The sequence below is a fragment of the Cyanistes caeruleus genome, chromosome 2, assembly GCF_971803275.1.
Source record: "Cyanistes caeruleus chromosome 2, bCyaCae1.hap1.1, whole genome shotgun sequence".
Taxonomy (NCBI): domain Eukaryota; kingdom Metazoa; phylum Chordata; class Aves; order Passeriformes; family Paridae; genus Cyanistes; species Cyanistes caeruleus.
In genome coordinates, this window is record NC_141702.1 from 39572763 (window position 1) to 39593672 (window position 20910).

At 37.1% G+C, this 20910-nt stretch overlaps 1 protein-coding gene across 2 annotated transcripts in view; it reads right to left on the reverse strand.

The window, feature by feature from the left end:
- MMS22L (MMS22 like, DNA repair protein) overlaps positions 1-20910 on the reverse strand; it is an 89456-nt gene that overhangs the window by 20409 nt on the left and 48137 nt on the right. For both annotated transcript variants that reach the window (XM_023922206.2, XM_086876577.1), the window contains exons 15-16: positions 4413-4603; positions 1849-1999 (exon numbers count right to left, since the gene is read on the reverse strand). In XM_023922206.2, the coding sequence (XP_023777974.2) occupies positions 1849-1999; positions 4413-4603 (342 nt within the window). The remainder of the gene's footprint in view (positions 1-1848; positions 2000-4412; positions 4604-20910) is intronic.

Genomic DNA, 20910 nt, shown 5'->3' on the forward strand with positions numbered 1-20910 from the left:
AGTCTGAGATACTTTAAGGAAAAATGCTTGCACTCTTTCTTGGTATGTGTACATATAACTCTACTTATTTTCTACTGATTTTTTTACTCATGCTTGCAACAGAATGTCAACAAAGGTCCAGATGGAAACCAAACTGGATTCTACTTCTCACTAAACAACATTAATGAAGTTGAGGGGTTTTTCTGCTTCATTTATTTAAAATCAGTGTTATCTGTTTATTTTGTCTGAACATCCCTGCTGAAGTACTATTGACAAAATAAGTAAGGAGACCAAATGAAAGCAAATAAAATAAAAAAAAAAAAATTAACACTCAATTTCAGGATCAAAAGAGAACAAATAGGTTGCCTATGGGCTTAGTGCTCATAACATGTAAAGAAGTTCAGTCTCATGTAATCTTGATGTACACTGCTAGTCTACTTGGTCCCAAAAGCTCACAAAACCACTTTCTGTTGCAGTCTCACTCTTGTTTCTCTTGCTTGCTGATAGTTGGGCCACTTAGGCATGTTCCTAGAACTGGAAAGGAATCTGCTCTTAATCCTTAGAAAGGAAAGAACAATAACTACGTGCTAGAAGCATGGCAAGTGGTCCTTTTAAAACAGTGAGCTTATTCACGTGCTTAACATTAGTTTAGACAAGTTATAACACTGTCATGCACTGCACAACATGAATCTGGAGATGAAAGTTTAGGCTCTACTGCAGAAAAAATTCCACAGGTCATGTGTATGTTGCCAGAGCTTTCAGGTCTAACAGTAATTGGAAACAAAAAAATCTTTTTACTTCTACTGAAAAGTATCAGAGCACAGAACCACAAAGTCTTAAGATCCCTGCACTTAGATACTTTGATAACTTTTTCTTTAAAACTGCATAAGGTAAATAAGTACATGAAACATGCTACAAAATAGCACTTTCAAGACAACAGTGATAGCTCTATATTCTACTAAAAGTATCTTACCTTAGTTACTCACTGCCCTTTCACAAGGAAGCTGAGCTAGGACAACAATGTATCCATGCATACACTGTTAACAATACGTCAGGTCCTTAATGAACATTGAAAACAAATACTTAAGTAACTGTTTTCAAACACCTACTTGATTAGCCTTAAGACCTAAATAATACCAAAATTCAAGTTCAGGAATCAAATTTTTTTTCTTGATCTTACCTGAAGAATTAATTAAATTATAAAATTTAAATTATAAAAGGAATTTATGTGCCTAACTCTTACTTCATTCAGCACATGCTAGGTATCTGCAACCTGAATGAAACTCACCCTGTAAAAATCATAAAAGAGAAATATAGCAGAGGACTGAACACTCCTTTCACAAGTTCCAACCTGACACACAAGGAACTAAATTCAACCTTTTCTAACACCTCCCTGCAAGAAGGCCATAGCCTCATCTTTGTCAATCACACTTAAATATTCTTTACCATATCCTGATTTACAGTTACTGTCCTTAGTACACTATGTACCCGAAAAATGTGCAACATTTTTCACTTTCAAATACAGTCCGACACAGAAATATTCCCTCTCTCTCTCTCACTTCTCACCTCCCCTGCTTCCAAAACCCGATTCAGAAGCGGGCAAGGCGGGCAAAAAAAAGCACACAACAAAAACAACCACCACCCATCCATCTTAGGTTCACAGAGGCTTACTTAGTGAAAATAAAATTTCTCAGGTATATAATAGTTTGACTGGATTGTCCAGGGCAATCTCCTCTAGCTGACCCTCTTTGAGAAGATGTAAAGAATCTGGACCATTTTAATGAAACATTACAGTCTGAAGCAAGGTTTTCCTCGAGTCTGATGAAGGATGAAAAGGTACTGGAAGAACAAACAGTCACAGTTTTTCACCTGTTTTGAATCAGATGACTTAGATATCTTGACACCAGCTGAGGCCACACCATGTCATCCCATCCAAACAGCCGCATCATTGACAGAACAGGCTGTGGCTGAAGATCTGATAGGGCTTTGCTGGGTATATCCAAAGCTAAGAGAGTAAAACCTGTTTTTAAAGAGAGAAAAACATGGAACCATTTTAATAATTTCTCAGTATAATCCCCATTGCACAAAAAGTACTGAAAATTAACTACAATTACTGATGTGCAGTCCAGATGTACCAGAAATCTCAGTTAAAACTGGGCAACTGTTCTAACAGCAATTGTTTTTACCCATGTTAAAAATGTAGTCTCTATCCCAAGGAGTCTGTAAATCAACAAGATACATGGACTACAAAGGAGGAAAAATGGATCCTAACATACGCAATTTAAAACAGATTCACAAAACCACAGTTTATAAATCCTGAAGGCATAGTTTTACCACCTCTGCAATGTCTTAAAACCTGCATCTTCGTCTTCCTGACTTCTTTTATTTTTTTTTCACTTCCATCCTCTCTATCTTGCCCTGTACACTTAAGTATTACTGTGCTTTACCAGGATGAGTTTTATTTATTTGTTTTGTTGTTTTTACACACTTCTCACAGTGAAAAACTGTATCTGTAAAGAATTCACTCAGTAAAAAGCTGGTACCTCTCTATTTTTAGAAGACTTTCATGTATCAAAAGTTACCGTATAAATAAAGCGCCACAGAAAAGAATTTACTCTTGAAAAGGATCTCCGTATAACTGCTGCAGATCTAGAAACTGGGGCAGTACTTTGTGCAAAATTTTGTTAATGAAGCAGAACCTTTTGCTGTTTCAGTTAATTCTACTGTAGAATCTATCTCCAACATTACCAGAATAAAAAATATAATGCATTCTTAATATTGCAAATCACAAGTGCATTAAAACTCAGAAATTAGATGTAATCTTAAATGCTGAGCACCTATTGGATTATAGGAAATGAGAAGCATCAAATGAGTCAGGAAAACTGACTTTGGAGGGAAATGAAAAAGGGGCTCATTAGTTCCCAAATTCTCCAGCTCAAATAAATATAAACCTGCATGCATTGATAAACTGACTTTTAATTAGACAGAAAAGGCTAATTTTCAGAAACTACAATAAAATTGTTTTAATTAACAGCAGAGGGACAGCCTATCTTAAGCCATGAAGGACTTCCCATTTTCTTACATGCCTTAGAACAAACAATAAGGTCATACAAAGTCCCATTCTGCTTTAGGTGAGGAAACAATTTGTGCCAGCCTTCTTCCAGATTATCACCTCGTTTCTGTAGCATGAGCCATAGCAGAGGTTGGGGAGAAATGGGAGGCAGAACAGAGCTGTGAGGCCCAGGCTGTTTGCCTGGCAGGGGGAGCAGGAGAGCTGTGACAGATGCTCTCTCCTCTGGGCTGCAACCTTAAGGCAAGGAGCTCAAACAGCGTGGGAAAGGTTTGCCTGTCTCTGTAGTGCTACCTAACACATCTCTATAAAGCAGGTCACAACTGCACTCCCCTCCTTCTTGGAGGAGTTTATAATAGCTTGCTGCTCTTGCTATTTCACTGTGCTAGTATAAAATAAAAAAAAAAAAATCTATGTCACTGTAGGAAATGAATGAAAGTTTTGACATTAACAACCTCCTCCTTTGATTTGTATTGCTGTTTCTCACACATGTTTCAGCTGTGTGAGACCACTACTGTTGCACACTGCCTCTTTCATTAATGCTGCCTCCTAACTACCACAGAGCTGCTTCAAATAGCTTTTCTATTACCAACTCAGTACTCCCGAGCTTGTAACTTTATCTAATTCATATCATGATGGGAAAAAATATTTTATGTTTCACTCATCTGAATTTTAGTTAACTGGATACAAGATTTCATTGTAACTACAGAATATCATGTTAGCTACTGATGTGAAAGATCAAACTGGGATATCTTTCTATTCACTGCCAAGCTGGCTCATTGCATGTGGAGTTCACACACATATGGAATGCTGTACTTCAAGATTAAAAGCCTTCAGTGTAAAGCAAGACAAATAATTAGAATGAATTATGAAACAGTTTTATGACCGTGAACATAAGGGTTTAGCAAAAAGCAACATTCAAGTAAGCAACCTTTTAAAAATTGCTTTCAAATGAAAAATATTTTAAAAAATTTAGTTTGAATCTCAACCATTATGAGCAGTTCAACACAAATAAACTTCTACATAAACAAGTAAATTCTGAATATAATGAAAAACAGTATTCTTATTTATACTGTATAACACTAGCATGTTGCTTGTAATCTATGACCAGCAGTGAAAAAGAAGTCAGGTTGGTAAAGCTCCAAACCCCTTTGGCATTCTTAATGTGTTTGTACCCTATTAAGGAATTCAACATTACAATATTTCTTCGTGTCAAAACATTTAGCACAGATCCTTTTTGCATTTATACATACTTAAGTTACTACATGGAAGGAGAAATATCCCAAAGTACAAACTCCTTGAAAGTTTGTGACCCAGAGAACAGCACCGAATGCAGCAGGTCGCAGGCAGGGTCAGTGCTAACCTGCAGCTGTATCAGCAAGCTGTGGGGAAGGCGGCGTCTGTGACATTCTCTGGCTCTTCAAGTAGGGAAAGAAATTTCTCCAGAGAGCACTGGCGACAGCAAGGTGGTGCTCTTTAGCCAGTAATGGAAGCTGTGCATCTGGGGCTGTGTTTCCTAGTTGAAGTCCCTGGCTTACACGCTCATGCGTGCTCCTAGGGAGAAACAAAAACAATGTTTATGTTCAATAAATGAAAAATTCACATCTTTTAAAAACGCATTTACAGCTACTTTAAACCGTAGAGTCTGAGAACTGAAGGATCATTTTGAGCAATTAAAACCTTTATGCAAAGACATTATGCATACCAGTTATTTGATGGATGAATGATGGCATATTAAGCACCATAAAGTTAATGTTAATTACTAATGTCAACCATTAATTATATGCTTTTTAATATGTCAGATCAAAATGAGAAATTGGCAGCTTTAAAATTAATATCTGCATTTTGCAACTGTTAGCATGACAAGCAAGTCTGCTTCCAATCCAAAACCAGGTGCTTCTTTGAAATTTTTGTCACTGGGATTTTTAGGATAGAGTTGTGTACAGTAAATAATGGGAAATGATTTTGATCAATTGTAAAGCTTCTTTCTGAAATCTACTTCTCACTTGTAAAATCTCACTAGGTACGAGTTTAGATAAAAGATTCATTTTATCCTGATGCATTGCAGACAATTAGGTTTGACAGCAATGCCCACAGCTTTGTTAGTACAGTAAAGACAAAAGTTACCACTACACATAACACCCATCTCTTCCTCAGACAATGTGGCATGAATTCAATAACACACTCAATTTTCTTTGATTCTTCTAGTACCATTCCTGCTACTTAATCTAATTTGGAAGTTGTGACTTTCTAGAGGTTTAATAGAGATATGTCTGCAGGGAATCAGTGTTCTCCGAGAAACGGGGGGGGGGGGACACATTAATAAATTTGTCTGGTAGAGCAGGATCGGAGGCATTTCAGTACCGGGCTGATCAACTAAATAACATGCTTATTAAAAACAATCTGTAGGAACGCACTATCATTCCTGTTCCTATTTATCTTCTGGTCAACCCAATTGAGATTGTGCATTAAAGCACAGGCAGCATTATTACATTTGCTTTATTAAATTCTATAAACAGCACTGTAAAGTCAGAGTCGAGATATTTATAAGATAATGGCAAACCGCAGAGGCATCGAGAATTGCCTTAACACTAACACTTCTAGACTACAATGTTTTTTTCTTAACTTGCCACTCTCACAACAGCAACTGTTTTCACAAAAATCTTCCCCTAGATCTTTATTTTATGCTTACCCTAATTTGAAATACACCAAAATAAAAATAGAAAAAACTCCAGCTCCTAGTTCCCTTCTGGGAATGGAGGAAAATTATGAAAGAATTACACAACTCACAGCACTCATTAGGACATCTGAAATGGAATAATTTTAAATAAAGAGTAGGTTGGCTGCAAGGCCTTCCCGTACTACGGTTGATATTAGAAGCGCATCTCATTATATCAAATTAGTATCCAAAAATTCTGCCCAACACATAATTTAAAACATAAAACATACTGGCTGTCAAAGGTAACGATACCTTATGCCTGCCTGCAGGCATTCATTAGTTTCAATAGGACAGACAGAGAAAACTGAGTACCAGCTACTTTTCGAATGGCTACATTTAACAGACAAGGAAAGGTATGCAGCATTAGGAGGAATCAAGGATTTCTTTGAGAGATGGCATGAGTCCAAACACAGGAACAGAAGCCAGGAATTCTAAACCCAACATTTATTCCCTCTGTGGCTTCACATAAATCATACAGCCTTTGTTAGCCTCAGTTTCCCAGCCATGATATTTGGATAGTGAGACAGCTTACCCTTTAAGGATGCTGTGAAAACAATCAATGCTTAGAAACTGAGGATTATATTCAGTATGTCAGTTGGTATTCCTATTTACAAGGCATATTCTCCAAGTCAACATGAACTGAAATAGAAGCAAGATTAGCATAAAAAGTCAAGCAACACTTCTTTGGGAGCATCCCCTTATAAAAAAAGGACAAAGAGAAGGGTGCAGAAACAGTGAGGTCTAGAGGTCAAATGATGGAAAGGTAAAAGCAAGGCTAAAGACAAAAGTTTAAAAATTATTTTTGCCTATTACAAAAAGTTAAACAGTAAAAAAGAGGGCTTTTCTGTTCTATTTTGTTAGGAAAGGAAAGCATGATGCCTCATAAGGCAGAGAATAAAACTTCTGGGACCAAATTCTGCCCTACTTATACCCAGGCTATGCTGTAAAATTGCACAAAGACCTTTTTCTCTCCTCTAAATTGCCTCTCCAAAGACGGGTGCCTTGCATCTCCTTTAGCCATCTATGCAAAGTAGAAGGGTGTACAGACTTCCAAAGTAAGGTAATATATCTCTGTGTCAGTGGAAGGGCAACACGTACAAATCAGTATTTATGTTTATTCATAGTAACCTACACAAATGCTGGCAATAAGGTAAATGCTTGGAATCGATAGGGCATCAATATATGCTGCAACTGATGTAGCCACCTACTTCTACCAACTAGCACATTTTTTTAACTCTACAAAAATATGAATAAATGCAATTTTACTTTTTATTCAGGCTTCTATTTTTTTCCAACAGTCGACAAGGATATCATCAAACATCACTCAATTTCTAAAACTTTATACAATTAATTTTCTATTCTGTTAAGAACTCTGGAACCACCAGTTGCCTTATTACATTGGTAATAATTTGGTGTGGTTTTCACTACTTTTAAATAATAAATTTCATATTTCTTTAAAAAAAGATGTGGGTTTGTTTTTTTTTTTTTTCATTTTGCCATCAGATCAAATAAACCCTGGGTTTATTAAAGAAGGGAATGTTTGTGCCACCTGAATGAGGATTGTGCTGGATGTGTAGGTATAATGGCAGCATGCAGGATTATTTCCTGTATCCTACACCTAGGGTAAGGAATTGCAGCCAAGTATCAGGATGTGAATACTGTAATCATAAAATATGCCCTTGCAAGCCTGCGTTACTAAAGCAGAGCCCAACTTTAGGTCAAGCCAGAAGAGTAAAACACAAAACTCATCAGCCTGCCTATAAAATGGAAACTTTCAAGTCACTACTAGTCTATAATCTGTACTGGCTGCATAATAGCATCCAGACATAATGCAAAGTCATTTAATTTGATCTACAAGGGTTCAGAACTCCCCAACATGAGAGAAGACCTTTCTCCTACCAGTATTTCCAGGGGCTACCACCCTCAGGGTCTCACAGGCTATGAATACAGATACTGGTTTCTCCACAGACAGTATCCCCAGATCCTCAACTCCCAGTCCAAGGCAGGCCAGCCATAGCATCTACAAATCTCAGCTGCCCAGTACAGCCAAGATTAAACTCAAGAAAGTATTTTTAAAGGACCTGAATGACCTTTTGATGTTGAAACAAAAATAATTAAAAACCACCTGAAGGATGAACACACTTGAATAAAACTAGGGAGATTGGGAAGAGATACATGAGTATTTCTAAAATGGTAAATGGTCTTGAATAGAATTTCAACTGCAGTCATCAGTTATTTCCAGAAAAATTCAGGCAAAGCAAAAGGAAGTAAAGCACCATCACAATCAGATTCAAAGAGATGTAATAAGTGCTTTGTGCCCTTTGCAAGTCAACAGAACTTGCACAATACCTAAATTTTGAGATTTCCCTTCCCAACATTCTCCCTCTTTTATAGCATTATCAACACAGTTCACGGAATCATAGAATTGTTTCAGTTGGCAGGAACATTAAAGTTGACCCATTTCTCACATCCCTCCATGGACAGGGACATCTCCCACTAGATCAGGTTGCTCAAAGTCCTATCCAACCTGGCCTTGAATACTTGCGTGGCATCCACTTTTCTGGGCAACCTTTGCCACATCTCACCACCCTCACAGTAAAGAATTTCTTCCTAATAGGTAATCTACATTTCCCCTCTTTCAGCTTGTACCCATTCCTCCTTGTCCTATCAAAACAGTTTCTGATGCAGAGTCCATCTCCAGCTTCCCTGTAGGCCCCTTCAGATACTGGAAGGTTGCCATGAGGTCTCCACTCAACCTCCTCTTCTCCAGGCTGAACAGCCCCAGCTTGTTCAGCCTTTGTAGGGGAATCCTTTGTAGGCTCCAGTCCCCTTGTGAGCTTCATGGTCTCCTCTGCCCTTGCTCCAACAGGTCCATATCCATCCTCTACTCAGGTGCCCAGATGATGCTATGACTGACAGCTCAACCAGGGCTTGGGGAGGGCCTGGGGATGGAGCAGGGCACTGCCTCACCTTTAGCAAAGCCTGGCCTGCCCCTCCCACCAGACACAGATACTGGGGCTCCAATATGTTTCAAGACATGAAATATCCAGTCTCTGACAAGCAGTACACGCAGCTTTTTGCAACCAAACAATATTTAGCAAACAGCATTGCAGAATTACTTAAAAACTACTCATTCTATTTCACTTCCTTCAAATGCCGTAAAACACCAGTACTTCTTTAATACATCTACTAATTTCTTCCTGTCATGCCACCAGAACTGCTGGTTATGGTAACCAGAACTGCATGCAAGGTTTCAGCAGAAGCCACACACATTTCCAGCAACTAAATCTAGCCAAGATTAAGCTGAAAAAGTTCTTTGTGTACCCTCCCATATGCTTTTGAAAATCCAGTATGAGTATTTAACTAAGTTGACTATTATGTCATTTGTCATATGTCATACCTATTATAGAAAATCACAACTTTAGCACTTATTTCATTGATCCCTATGGATACCAACTCCCATGATGCCAAACTTACTGTTCAACTACTTCTACTTAATAATTTGTTCATAGGCTTTTATTTATTTTTTGTCTCTGCTTCAAATATGCAGTTAACACTAAACACATAACATTTCTTAATCACAACCACTTCCAATACCATAAAATAACATACAAAGTATAAAGGAAAACATACTTTTAGAGAGAGTTAAATACTTTTATACAGAATTTTTTAAAACACTAAAAATGAAAAGCTAGTTTCAGTCTGAACTGCAGTACTGGCACTCACAAAGGCAAAACCAAAATGGTTGCACATAGGTTCAAGTCTGTTTTCAATCCAGTATCATAGCACTGTGCCAAGATACAAGTAACAACCTGTATGATCCTACCTCTTACAAATGCATATTCATGCAAAAGAAATGGATCTGGATTCACAGAAAAGGCACAGTAACTGCATGGTGGTGCAGCTTAGAGTGGTGGCAACTCACAGATGTAGGTTTCAGGCATCTCATGATAAAGGCTTTTGGCTTTCTTTTCACTGGTGAATGATGTGACACTGACCTAATGTGTGTAAAGGAGAGCCTCCTTTCTCTTGGCCCCTCATGAATGCAGGTGTGCCAAGTGGCAGAACTTTGCACTGAACTCCTGGTTATCAGCATGTTTAGTAAGGACACTGACAGCATGCTTACAAGAATGTTAAGTGCTAGAACATCTACTTTACAGCCTCAAAGTGCCTAAGCTGGATGCTAAATAGCCTTAATGTCTCTGGGCACACGTTTTGGTACCTAGGGAAGCTGGGTGCTTAAAACAGTCACCTACACACTGTCAGATACTTCCACATTCAGTCTGTTTCAGTGAGACATGCATGAAGGAAAAGATGACTAAATTCTACCCAAATCTGATTCAAACATCCAAGCCTTCTTTTAAATGCGTTTCTAAGCTCTCTGGGACACAATTTATTTTTTATACCCCTTTATATAGCACCCAGTATATTGAGACTGGTATGACTGCAGTAAGAACTCTCAAAGTGCACAGAATTTTCACCTACATTTTTGGAATTAAAAACTACATTTCAAAAAGCTAAGCAAGATGAGAAACTAAAGACCAAAAATATTTTTTTCCCATCCATTAAAACAAGCACTTTTCCCAAGCATTTGGAAAAAGATCCACAGTTTATAATGTGTCAGCACTGTGTAAGCCATAACAATAGCACCACCACAGAGCTGTACTGCTGTACAGCAGAGTGTATAAGCAGAACTGGAAAAATCATGACACAGTATTAGCAAACATCAACATACCCCTATCAATTCAGTATTTATTAAATGATGTTTTAGTGTTCTCCCTTCATTTTAATTTGCTTCAATAAACCATTTGTTTAAATGTTTACTCAAAAAAGGAAGTCCAAATAACATGTCTGGTTATGAATAGGAATGATTATTACTGACTTATGCAATGGAGTAGGGAGGGCTAACAAGGGAAGAGGGATGTTTCTCAGAACTCAAATATATAGGATTTTTATCAATTGCTTAAATTCACCCATGGTACTTAAATTTGTTATAGCAGACTTGCACGACACCATTAGTATCAGTGTTACAGCATGCCTTCATCAGGAACAACATGAACCATACACAAAGTGATGTCTCAGATGCTGGATGAGATCCAAAGGGATACAAGGATGTAATGACTAAAAAGCAGTGCACAAACAGATATCAGACTCCTGAATAATAATTCCCAAACTGCTCACTTAGTCAGATCACCCTCTTTTGACCAGAAAGTTCCTTAGGTGCCTGCAACTAATCTACACAAAAGCCTCAAGCTGAACATCTGATTCACAACCTCTGTCTACTGGGGCCCAGAAATTTGAGCATGACTAATCCACACAAAACCAAAAAAAACCCCAAAAAACCAGGTTGCATAAGGTGCAGCAGTAACTACCTGCATTTTCAGACACAGAATACACTTTATGTAACAACCAATGAATCACAGCATCAGGGTAGAGGCCAGCTGGGTCCAGTTTTGATACTATTTTGGGCTCTGCTCTTGATTGTGAGTTCTACTTTAAGTCAGTTACTGGATAAAAATGTGAAATCCCAGAACAAGGAATGGAGACCACGACACTCTTTTCTCCCAATATTACATACTAAACACTAGAGAGAAGATATGTAATCATTCCAGCTGCTTCCTGTGATCTAAGTGACAAACAAACAACAAAACAAAGCAAAACCTCAAGACACTCAAGCACACATCTTCAGCAGTTGGGCTCTACAAGCGGTTCCAAACACACAGATTTCTGTTTGCATGACACTAAATCAGATGTCTCTGGGCCCACCAGACACATGCTGGATTCAATCTTTTCCATTTTTTGTAGCTTAACAGGAGACAAAATCCTAGAGAGGAGGCAAAAGCAGTTTGTTGTACAAGACACATATGCTGCATGTGTCAAACGAGCTGCTGGTGAGCTGGACCTGCTGCTGCAGGTCATCAGATCATTGTACCTTGGGAGACCCCTACACCATTTGAGAGCAGAGTTCTTTCAAGTGCTGGTAACTTTTAAGTTCACCTGAACAGAGCTGTCAGGCAGAGAGATAGCCAGGAATAAAAAGTCAAAAGAAGCCAACATCACCACAGTGCTGTAGAAAGAAAGTGATGCACAGGAAGTTCCACCTGAACATGAGGAAGAACTCCCTTACTGTATGGGCGACTGAGCACGTTATTGGGGTGCCCAGTGAGGTTGTGGAGTCTCCCTCACTGGGGACATTCAAGAACTGCCTGCACACAATCCTGTGGCACAGGCTTTACTATGATCCTGCTTGAGCAGGGAGGTTGGACCAGATGACCCCAGTGTGGTCCCCTTTCTAACCTAACCCATTCTATAATTCAAATTACTACAGGTTCTCTGTAAACCTTAGCTAGCCATTGCTAAAAGATACTCTATTTTCCTACACCCAAATCTCCTACTCAGACTATGTTTGTTTAATTTTTTGCCACATGCACATTAGGAATACATCATCCCCAAACATCTTAAAACATACTTTGCACTGTGCTGCCTTAACTGAAAAAATGCCTTTTAACAAAATAAAAAAGGGCTACAGATCCTTTCAATTTACCACACATGAACTGTTGCCTGGGTAGAAGCAGATCACACACTCTTTCCTACTCAAGATACAGTAGGTTCAAACAGAACCATTCCAGTTCTTTCATTGGTGGTATAAATCTTCAAATCTCAGTGGAAGAGCCTAGTATATTCCTATTGTTAGTGAATCATTGACAGAACAGACTCAACAGTTAAGAAGATTCTAATGTGACAATTTATATAAGCAGAGTAATTAAAGTATATTAGAAATCCAGATAATCTCTCCCAATCAAGCCCAATGAAGGGCAGCCCATGGGCATTCAAATTACACATTGCAATTTAGCTCAGGGTCACCTTCCCAAGTTAAATAATACCAACAGAAAATGCCTTAAACAAAATGATCCTTACTCATAACTAAACCTATTCAGGAAATTACATAAAGCTCTTTGAAGATATACACATTTTAAGAAGTTAACCACTTTAAACTACTACTTTTTTCCTCCTACTTATTCGTAGGCTAGGACCAAATTTAATTTCTCAGACATGACTTGAAATATTCACTAAAATACAGGGAAGAGAGGATAAAATGTTTCAGATGCCTTTAAATGCTATAGTGAAGTACAGCAATAATATTTTTTCACATTACTTGAGAGGGTGTTAGAAGAGATGATGCAAGATGTAGTAATTAAAGAATTATACTACCAACAGATAGGAAATCATGTGCTTATGATTTTTTCAATATTCTCATAAGCAATTTTTTTTAATGCTTTTGTTTAAATTTTTTTGTTTCATGCATCTTCTGCAAATCAGTCTATGGACTCCACAATTAAAAGCAATAGATAACATTTTGACAAAAAATTAGAAGTAAATCAAAACATAGTTTTTCAACTTTAAGGTTATATTAAAGACAAAACAAAGCAAACAAAAAACTCCCCACAAAACACAATCATTGCAACTGATCCCATAATACACAAAAATGGCAAATATACACTATTCAAATTTAAGTCCAAGCTCCTAAATTTTTTAATACACAACTTACCTGCTACTTCTTTATAGAAATACAATTCAAGAAATAGGGCTCTTTGTCTGAAACTAATACAGAGGAATTTGCTAGATTTATGTTCTTCACTGAATTATTTAGATTTGAATGTAAAAGAGCAAACAGTATGTACCACAGAAAAACAACTTAACTGAAAGTTTCAGGCTTTTAAGGCATTCTTTCCACAGCAATATGGAGACAATAATGTGCTATGATATATAACCAGAAAAGTTCTTACTGATTAAATGATCTTCCCAATCAAGGAATCACTAAAACTGGCAAAAGTAGTCATGACCTAATCCTCTTCAAAGTTTTCAAACTAAGCACTCAGAGTAAGGGATGTTAGTTTGTCAAGCTGCGACATTTCTGAACACAGCTATCCCTTGAAACTTTAAATATTCTTAGGGAATTCACCTTCTGGACTTTTAGAAGGAAACCATACATCAGTGTGACCAAGACTCAAAGTCTAGGTGTAATTCATATATACTCCTTTACTTTTTTTCTACTGGATGGCAGAAGTTGCACAAAGGCCAAAGTGGTACTACCCTGAATATTCCCACCCTTCACTGAAGAGCAGTTAAAGTTCCCAAGGTATCACCTACAGACTTGGCAGAGACAAAAGAATAAAAAAGACGGTATTTTAAAACTCATGAAATTGCAGGAAGAAATGTGGATATCCTTCAAAGAGGAAAATGGGCACAGAGCAAGTTCTGTAGAATTTAACTAAGAAAAAAAAAAATAAAACACACAAATGAAGTGTCAAGCAGAGCCAGCTCTCCCTACTATATAATAGCATTCCTTTTACCCCATTCTTCCTGCAGTGACCTTCACCCTGTGCACTTACAACAGAAGAGACTTGGATACTCAGTGAGACTTGCAATGATGCAGGCCAAAGAAATGATAATCATGAGATCCAAATGAATGCTCCATATAAACACTTACAAAAACTTTCCAGTGATTGCTTCCTGAAAGTCTTACATAAATGGAGAAATGGGTCAGCAGTCTACCTGAAGCAACTCCTATTAAATTACAAGAAACAGCCAGGATTTGGAAAAGAACTAGCATATAATATAATCAGACAAAGCAAATCCAACTTGGAATTCTTTCCTACTGACTGGATTCTCTTTAAAGACATGCAGTACAATTGTCAACAAAATTCTGATTTTATAATGTACAATACTGAAGATGGGCCAATAAGTTCCAATGATTTTTCAACGCATTTAACATCAGACTTTAGAGGAAAGCTGTTCATTATGAGGTCTGCATTAATGACAGAAAATGTCAACAAATCTTATGTTGCTCCTTCAATACACTGATTCACAGATAATTTGTGGATGGGAAACACTAGGAAATGGTTTTTTTTAATTACTTCAAAATGTTCTTGTGTGCTTTTCACATATTTTCCAGAAGCACTCACTATTTTGTAAACAATTATTAAACAGCGTAAGAGCCTCTTAGTTAACCACTAATTCACTCATCAATATATTGTTTTACCCATTTTTGAATGGCTAGTCTTGATAACTATTCCCTCTATAAGCCTAAGTGAAGAAATGTCTGAGGCAGTAGTTGCAAGACTACACTAATAAATAAATTTTAAAAATTTAGAAAAATAGTCAGCCCATCAAGGGGCTCATTTCCTGTTATAAAAGATTCTAATCTTCACTGGGATTGAAAGTGTTAATGCTGTGAATAAAATATTTTTGACTGCAACTGAATCATGTGAAGATTATCAATATAGCAGCAATGTACAGAAGTGCTCCAGCAAGGTTACAGAGTTTAATATAATCCTCTCTATAGCTAAGCACAGTAATAGAGAACCCTGTGTTCACTGTGACAGCATGTTGTGTGCGCTCAGTAATACTTTTAAAATACATGGGGAGAACAAGAAATCCCCAACATCCTTACCATTCTCAAAGACAAAGTAAAGATATTAACAAGAACAGACACACAACCCTAAAACACAAAGGTATGGAAAAGCCAAGCAACCCAAGCTGCAGAATATTACTTAGCACCTTCTCCTTAACCCTTCTTAGTGGGTTTAACTGCATCACTGAAGAGACAAGTTGTTATGACCTTAATTTAAATGCAAGCAACAGAGCTTGAGCTTGCTTTGTCTAGGTCTGCTGTGGGGGAATATTACATCTGCCACAGCCCCCCTAGAAAATTTGTGTTAGAGAGCTGTTTTCCTAATCACATTTAGAAAAGATAAGGTTACAAGAGCAGCAAAGACAACACAATCTGTGTTAATTCCATGCAACTAGTTCACATTTCAGTTTGCAGAATACTGTTGGGAAAAACAGACACCTGATTTGAGCCCAACTGCAATTTTCCTTCATTTTTTTTTCTTCATTAGCTTCTTTGGTGTTCAGCCATGCTAGCTTCTCCCCTGTACACTATGCAGGCATATGCTAAGATTGCCTTTTCCTTCGTGTCCATAATGCAAAATACAAGCTGGAATGCACAAACACACAAAGTGACCCTTTGCTGTCCCAAAATCTGAAGTCCTAGGAGGGAGTGTCCAGGTACTCATTTTAGCATAAGGGCTCAGCAATTCACAGATCCCAGCCAAGTAGTCTCTCCTAAATTCTGCACTATTCAAGGTATTGGAAGTCATCTTGTTGCTTTGAACAGGTGCCTGCTCAGTTCTTTTGAAGAAACAACAGAAAAAGTAGAGATAAAAAGATATTTAGTTACCCTAAGCAGACTTTCAGTATAGATCAGATACAGAAATTTTTAATCCACTGAAAGAACAAAGAGAAAAATAAAGAAAAAAAAATTTAACAAGCTGCATTGGAACTGTTACTTTTCTAGGCTGTTGTATTCCCCCTTTTTTAGTTCACATGCATGCAAAAATCCCTACCTAAACCAAGTTTAATATTTATAAGTCATTGCCATATCACAGAACTTAAAATAGCTGCATTTCAATTTTTAAAAGCCTTATTTTGAATAGAAATATTTTGCAACATTACAATTAGTTTTGGTCAAATTAAGACAAAATCCATCAATAAATTCCCTGTCACTTCACAAAATTCGAGTTTAAAAGGAAAGCACAAAACACACATTCACCACTGATGGGAAGGATGAGGCTTACAGAAATCATTGGAAATTTGGTGATCTGCCCTGAAACACTTCAGCCTTTGGTTTTAAACATTTTGCTAATTTGTTTGTTTAAAAAAAACAATAGTAATCTTTTATCTAAAATATTTCTTAGAGAATGAAGAAACTGTCATTATACTTCTGTAACTTTAAGTTATCAGGGACCAAAGTTTTTTGTTTCATTTTTTTTTTTAAAGGGAAATTTTGTTTCCAAACTATTTTATATTTGAAAGAACAGAGAGCCCAGATCACTTTGGGTTATAGTTATTCAAGATCAGACTTTATTAGGAACACAAATGCAAATATCTGCTACATAGGGAACAGAAAGAAATATTCCCTACATAGGGAAAGTTCATACTTTCACAACACATCACTGCTGGTACCATGATTCTTCCTTCTTGCCATCACAGCGGAAGAGTTACAACCAAAGACTCGTGTGACCAAAGGGTCACAGCTAATAAGTTTAGCACCATTTGTTCCCTTTTAAAGAGTATCTTTCTTCAAAATAATCAAAAGAAAGATCCACTCAACCCCATCAATACCTTCTAAGGGAACTCTTTGCCTGCAAAATCTGACTGCCCACAATCACATCCAGATGTCTTTTGAATAGTTTCAAGTATGGAGATTCTACAATGTTCCTAGACAGCCTGTAGCAGTGCTCAGTCACCCTCACAATGAAAATAAAAGTGTTTGCTGATGTTCAGAGGGACTTCCCCGTGCCTCTGGTCTTGTCACTGGACACCAGTACTAGCCTGGCTCTGTCCTCTTTGCACCCTCCCCTCAGATACTTCTATTTAGTGATAAAATCCCTTTTGTCCAGTCTAGGCTGAACTGTCCTGGCTCTCTCAGCCTTTCCTCACAAGGAGATGCTTCAGTCCCCAGATAATCTTTGTAGCCTTTCACTGGACCCTATCCATTATGTCCATGTCTCTATTGTATTGAGTAGCCCAGAACTGGACACAGCACTCGAGCTGTAGCCTTGCCATGAGCAGAGGGGAAGGATTCCCACCCTGACCTGCTGGTAATGCTCTGCCTACTGTAGTACAGGATGTCTCCAGCATTCTTGGTGGCAATGGCACATATCTTGCTGAAATGCCCGATGAAGGTATAAGAAAACCTTCCACATCACTATAAAATGACTCATATGCGAATATAATTTATAGTGAGAATCAGAATGCCAGATTATCTGAGAAACTGAAATGCTGAAGACAGAAGCAAGTGCTTTTTAAAGTCATATTACTTAATAACCAGACAAACTGCAAATTGCAAATAGGTATCTTTCATAAAACTCTTCCATTTGAGCAGAACTTCTAAAATTCATCATACTCTAGGCATTACGTGTGAAACAGGATTTCCATTTGTATTTTATTTGTCACTTGTTGGTTTTGTTCTGTGCATTTTTTATTAAGAGCTGAAGTCATAGAAAAAACCCTTTTTGGAAGGGACTCCCGGAGGTACACCCTTGGCTCAAAGCAATGCCAATGTTCAATAAACTAAGGATGGATATTCTATAGCCTGTCTTAGAAATTTGTTCCAATGTTTGTGAAAATTCTATCCTTATTTCTAATAAAAACTTCTTTCCTCACAATCTCAGTCCATTGATTCTTACAACCATACATACCTTTGTGATGAGTCTGATTCCATCTTATCCATAAGCTTCCCCCGTTAGATTCCTTTACAAATCAATAAAATGCCTTCCACCCACCATCTCCCATCAAAACTCTCTTTTCCTAAGGATGAAAAACTCATCTTTCTGTCTCTTCTTGTAAGAGCATTTGCCCCTGCCCCCTAATCATCTTGTTCATCCTCTGGTCAACTTAAATCAGTATTTCAATGCTTTTCTTTTACTGGGAACCCAATATGCTGCTTACTTATACAGTATAATTTATTTGAACTATATTCTGGTAGAACACCAGTAGGGCAATGAAATGTAGCTGTCTATAGCTACACAATAGCCCAGACTCAGATACAACAAATTTTATGAATTTTTACAAGCTAGGTCTTTTTTACCAATTCCTTACTATCTTTTTTTCTCAGAAAAAAATCATGAGAAACAATAACTATATAGTGTGACAGGAATGCCAAGTAATAGTTCTGAAAGGCCAGCACTGAAATCCAATTTTAGCTATAGTAACTTCCAAAATCTTGCCTTTAGCTCTTCCATGGGATTCTGAGATCAGTGTAAAAGCAGCTGACAGAGAATTATAATTCTCTGACAGGACGGATTCATCTCTTCTCTAAACTATTGTTTACACTTTTAAAAGTAATTTCATACACAGTGCAGATGGCTGAAATAAAAATTAAAGCTTAAAGATAAAGGTACCCTAAACAGATAATTTCTTACAATTCATACCCAAGTAGTTAATCAAACTCCCAGTGCTGATGGACTCCCCATACTGGGGAAGAGACACCCACACGCTGTATTAAAGTTAAGCTCACAGTGTTTCCTTCAAATATATCAAAAGAATACAGATCATTTTGGAAGAGTTTACAATCTTAGAAATGTGATGGTGAAATTATGGCTATGCAAAAATCATTAAAATTCCTCTTTGCTATGCTATATATTTTTTTTTTAAAAAAAATAAAACTCCAAGTTCAACAAATTGTGTGCAATATTCACTGAGGACAACTTCTCCAATGTCTTCCATTATCTAGCACAGCTTTAGAAATGCAGTTTCTCTCACTGAGCAGGTCTTCACCAGGCTCAAAACTTCACAAAGTAGCAAAGACAGACTGGTAAAACTGTTATTCTGGCTGCAGAAATTCAGGTGTTGAATTGATGCCACCTCAGTTAAAATTTTCTGATGGGATCAGGAGATGTGAAATAGACTCTCAGGATAACTGCACAAAGTCTTGAGGAGAGTATCAAAATATTAAATATTAAAACCCAAATACTGAAAACAAACCAACTAAAAGTACTACTATGAATAGCTATTTCTTCAGACATTCTGAAATAATTTCCAGTAGCAGACCTATCTTACCATTACACCTGTAACACTTAGTATTATCACACAACTAATTTTTCAGGCAGGAAGCCTGAAAAATACTTCAAAATACTCTTAATTTAAAACAAGACAGTAACGCAGAGAAGAGGTGTAGTTCAAATGAAGTTTTTCTTTTCTAAAATGAAACTCTCTTGCTCCAGCTTCTCTAGCTGTCTTTGCAGAAAACCAAAACATATATGCATATGGATACTCTCTAGCAAGCTGCTCAGAGTCATATACTATAAGTGGTCTAGTAAAATCTTCCTCTCAAGAGAGAAAACAGATTTTGGAATGCAGGCAAACTTGTACTCAAGATAATGAACTATCTTGTTTCCAAATTCCAAAACAATTCCTTCCTGCAAAATCAATTTTGTTCCTTATGGAGTATCTGTTGTAGGAAAGGATGCTGTTTGTGTAATATATCTTTTAGAGGAGTTGATTACTTTGGGTACAAAACATCCCGTACTGACATGGTTCTCAGCACTGGGTAATACAGACAGTAGAGCTAATCTTCTGTCATCCAGGAAGAATGGCAGGCTTGCTAATCTTATATCATCATCCCCTCTGAAACACCGTAAAAATCACTGTTAGAACTGATAGTTTATTAGATCAAAGGTACCATCAACAATATCAGTTCTGCCTGGTAGTGTTAACAGGAAAATGTTTTACAAGTTCTACCACTGGGCATCCATTTAACTTCCAGCACCAGCTATGCTGTAAAACTGTGCACATAATTTATCTTGCGACCTGTGTGTGTGGGAAGCATTATCCAGGCAAAACTTCTCACAGTCTGACAAAATACTGTGATTTGCACTGTTTAAATGATTGAACAAACAGACTTTAAGCAATCATCGACAATAGTTTTTATCTTCAAACATGCTAAATTGTAATACTAAATCAGAGCAACCTACTGCTTTAAAACCAGATTTGATAGAAGTAAATGAACAATTACTACATTTTAAACTTGTCCACATCTTATCCATTAGGCTTAAGTATTACTAAAGTTCACATTTATCTTTCACATTTTTAGCAATTTCTCCACAAAACACTCCTAATGCTTCCCTGGTGTCCATGGTAACATCTTTGCTTATATATAGCTTAAATAGACATTCATTCCAATTAGGTGAAATAAACAGAAAACAGCCACTCATAATTCCTCAAGTTACTGTCATCTTTTCTTTTACACAGAACAACAACAGCCTTCAAATAGTTTCCAGCTTAAGTCTGTCACGTGCAGTTGACAACAGATAGGTGCGCCAACAGATTCTCTTTTCTGTATCATGGCAAAACCAATTTAATAACTCCCAATAATATGCACAGTATGCAAAAAAAAGTATTTAATAACAAGTCCAACAATGTAGATTCAATAACTTATGTTTCTTTTCAGTGTAAATGTATTGCTACTACTCAAGGCTTCCTGAAGTTTAGTCTAGTATTTTTCTATACTATGAAAACCATTTCATTATAATGATACATGCTGTATGCCTTCCAAAAGACCACAGATAGAAAATAC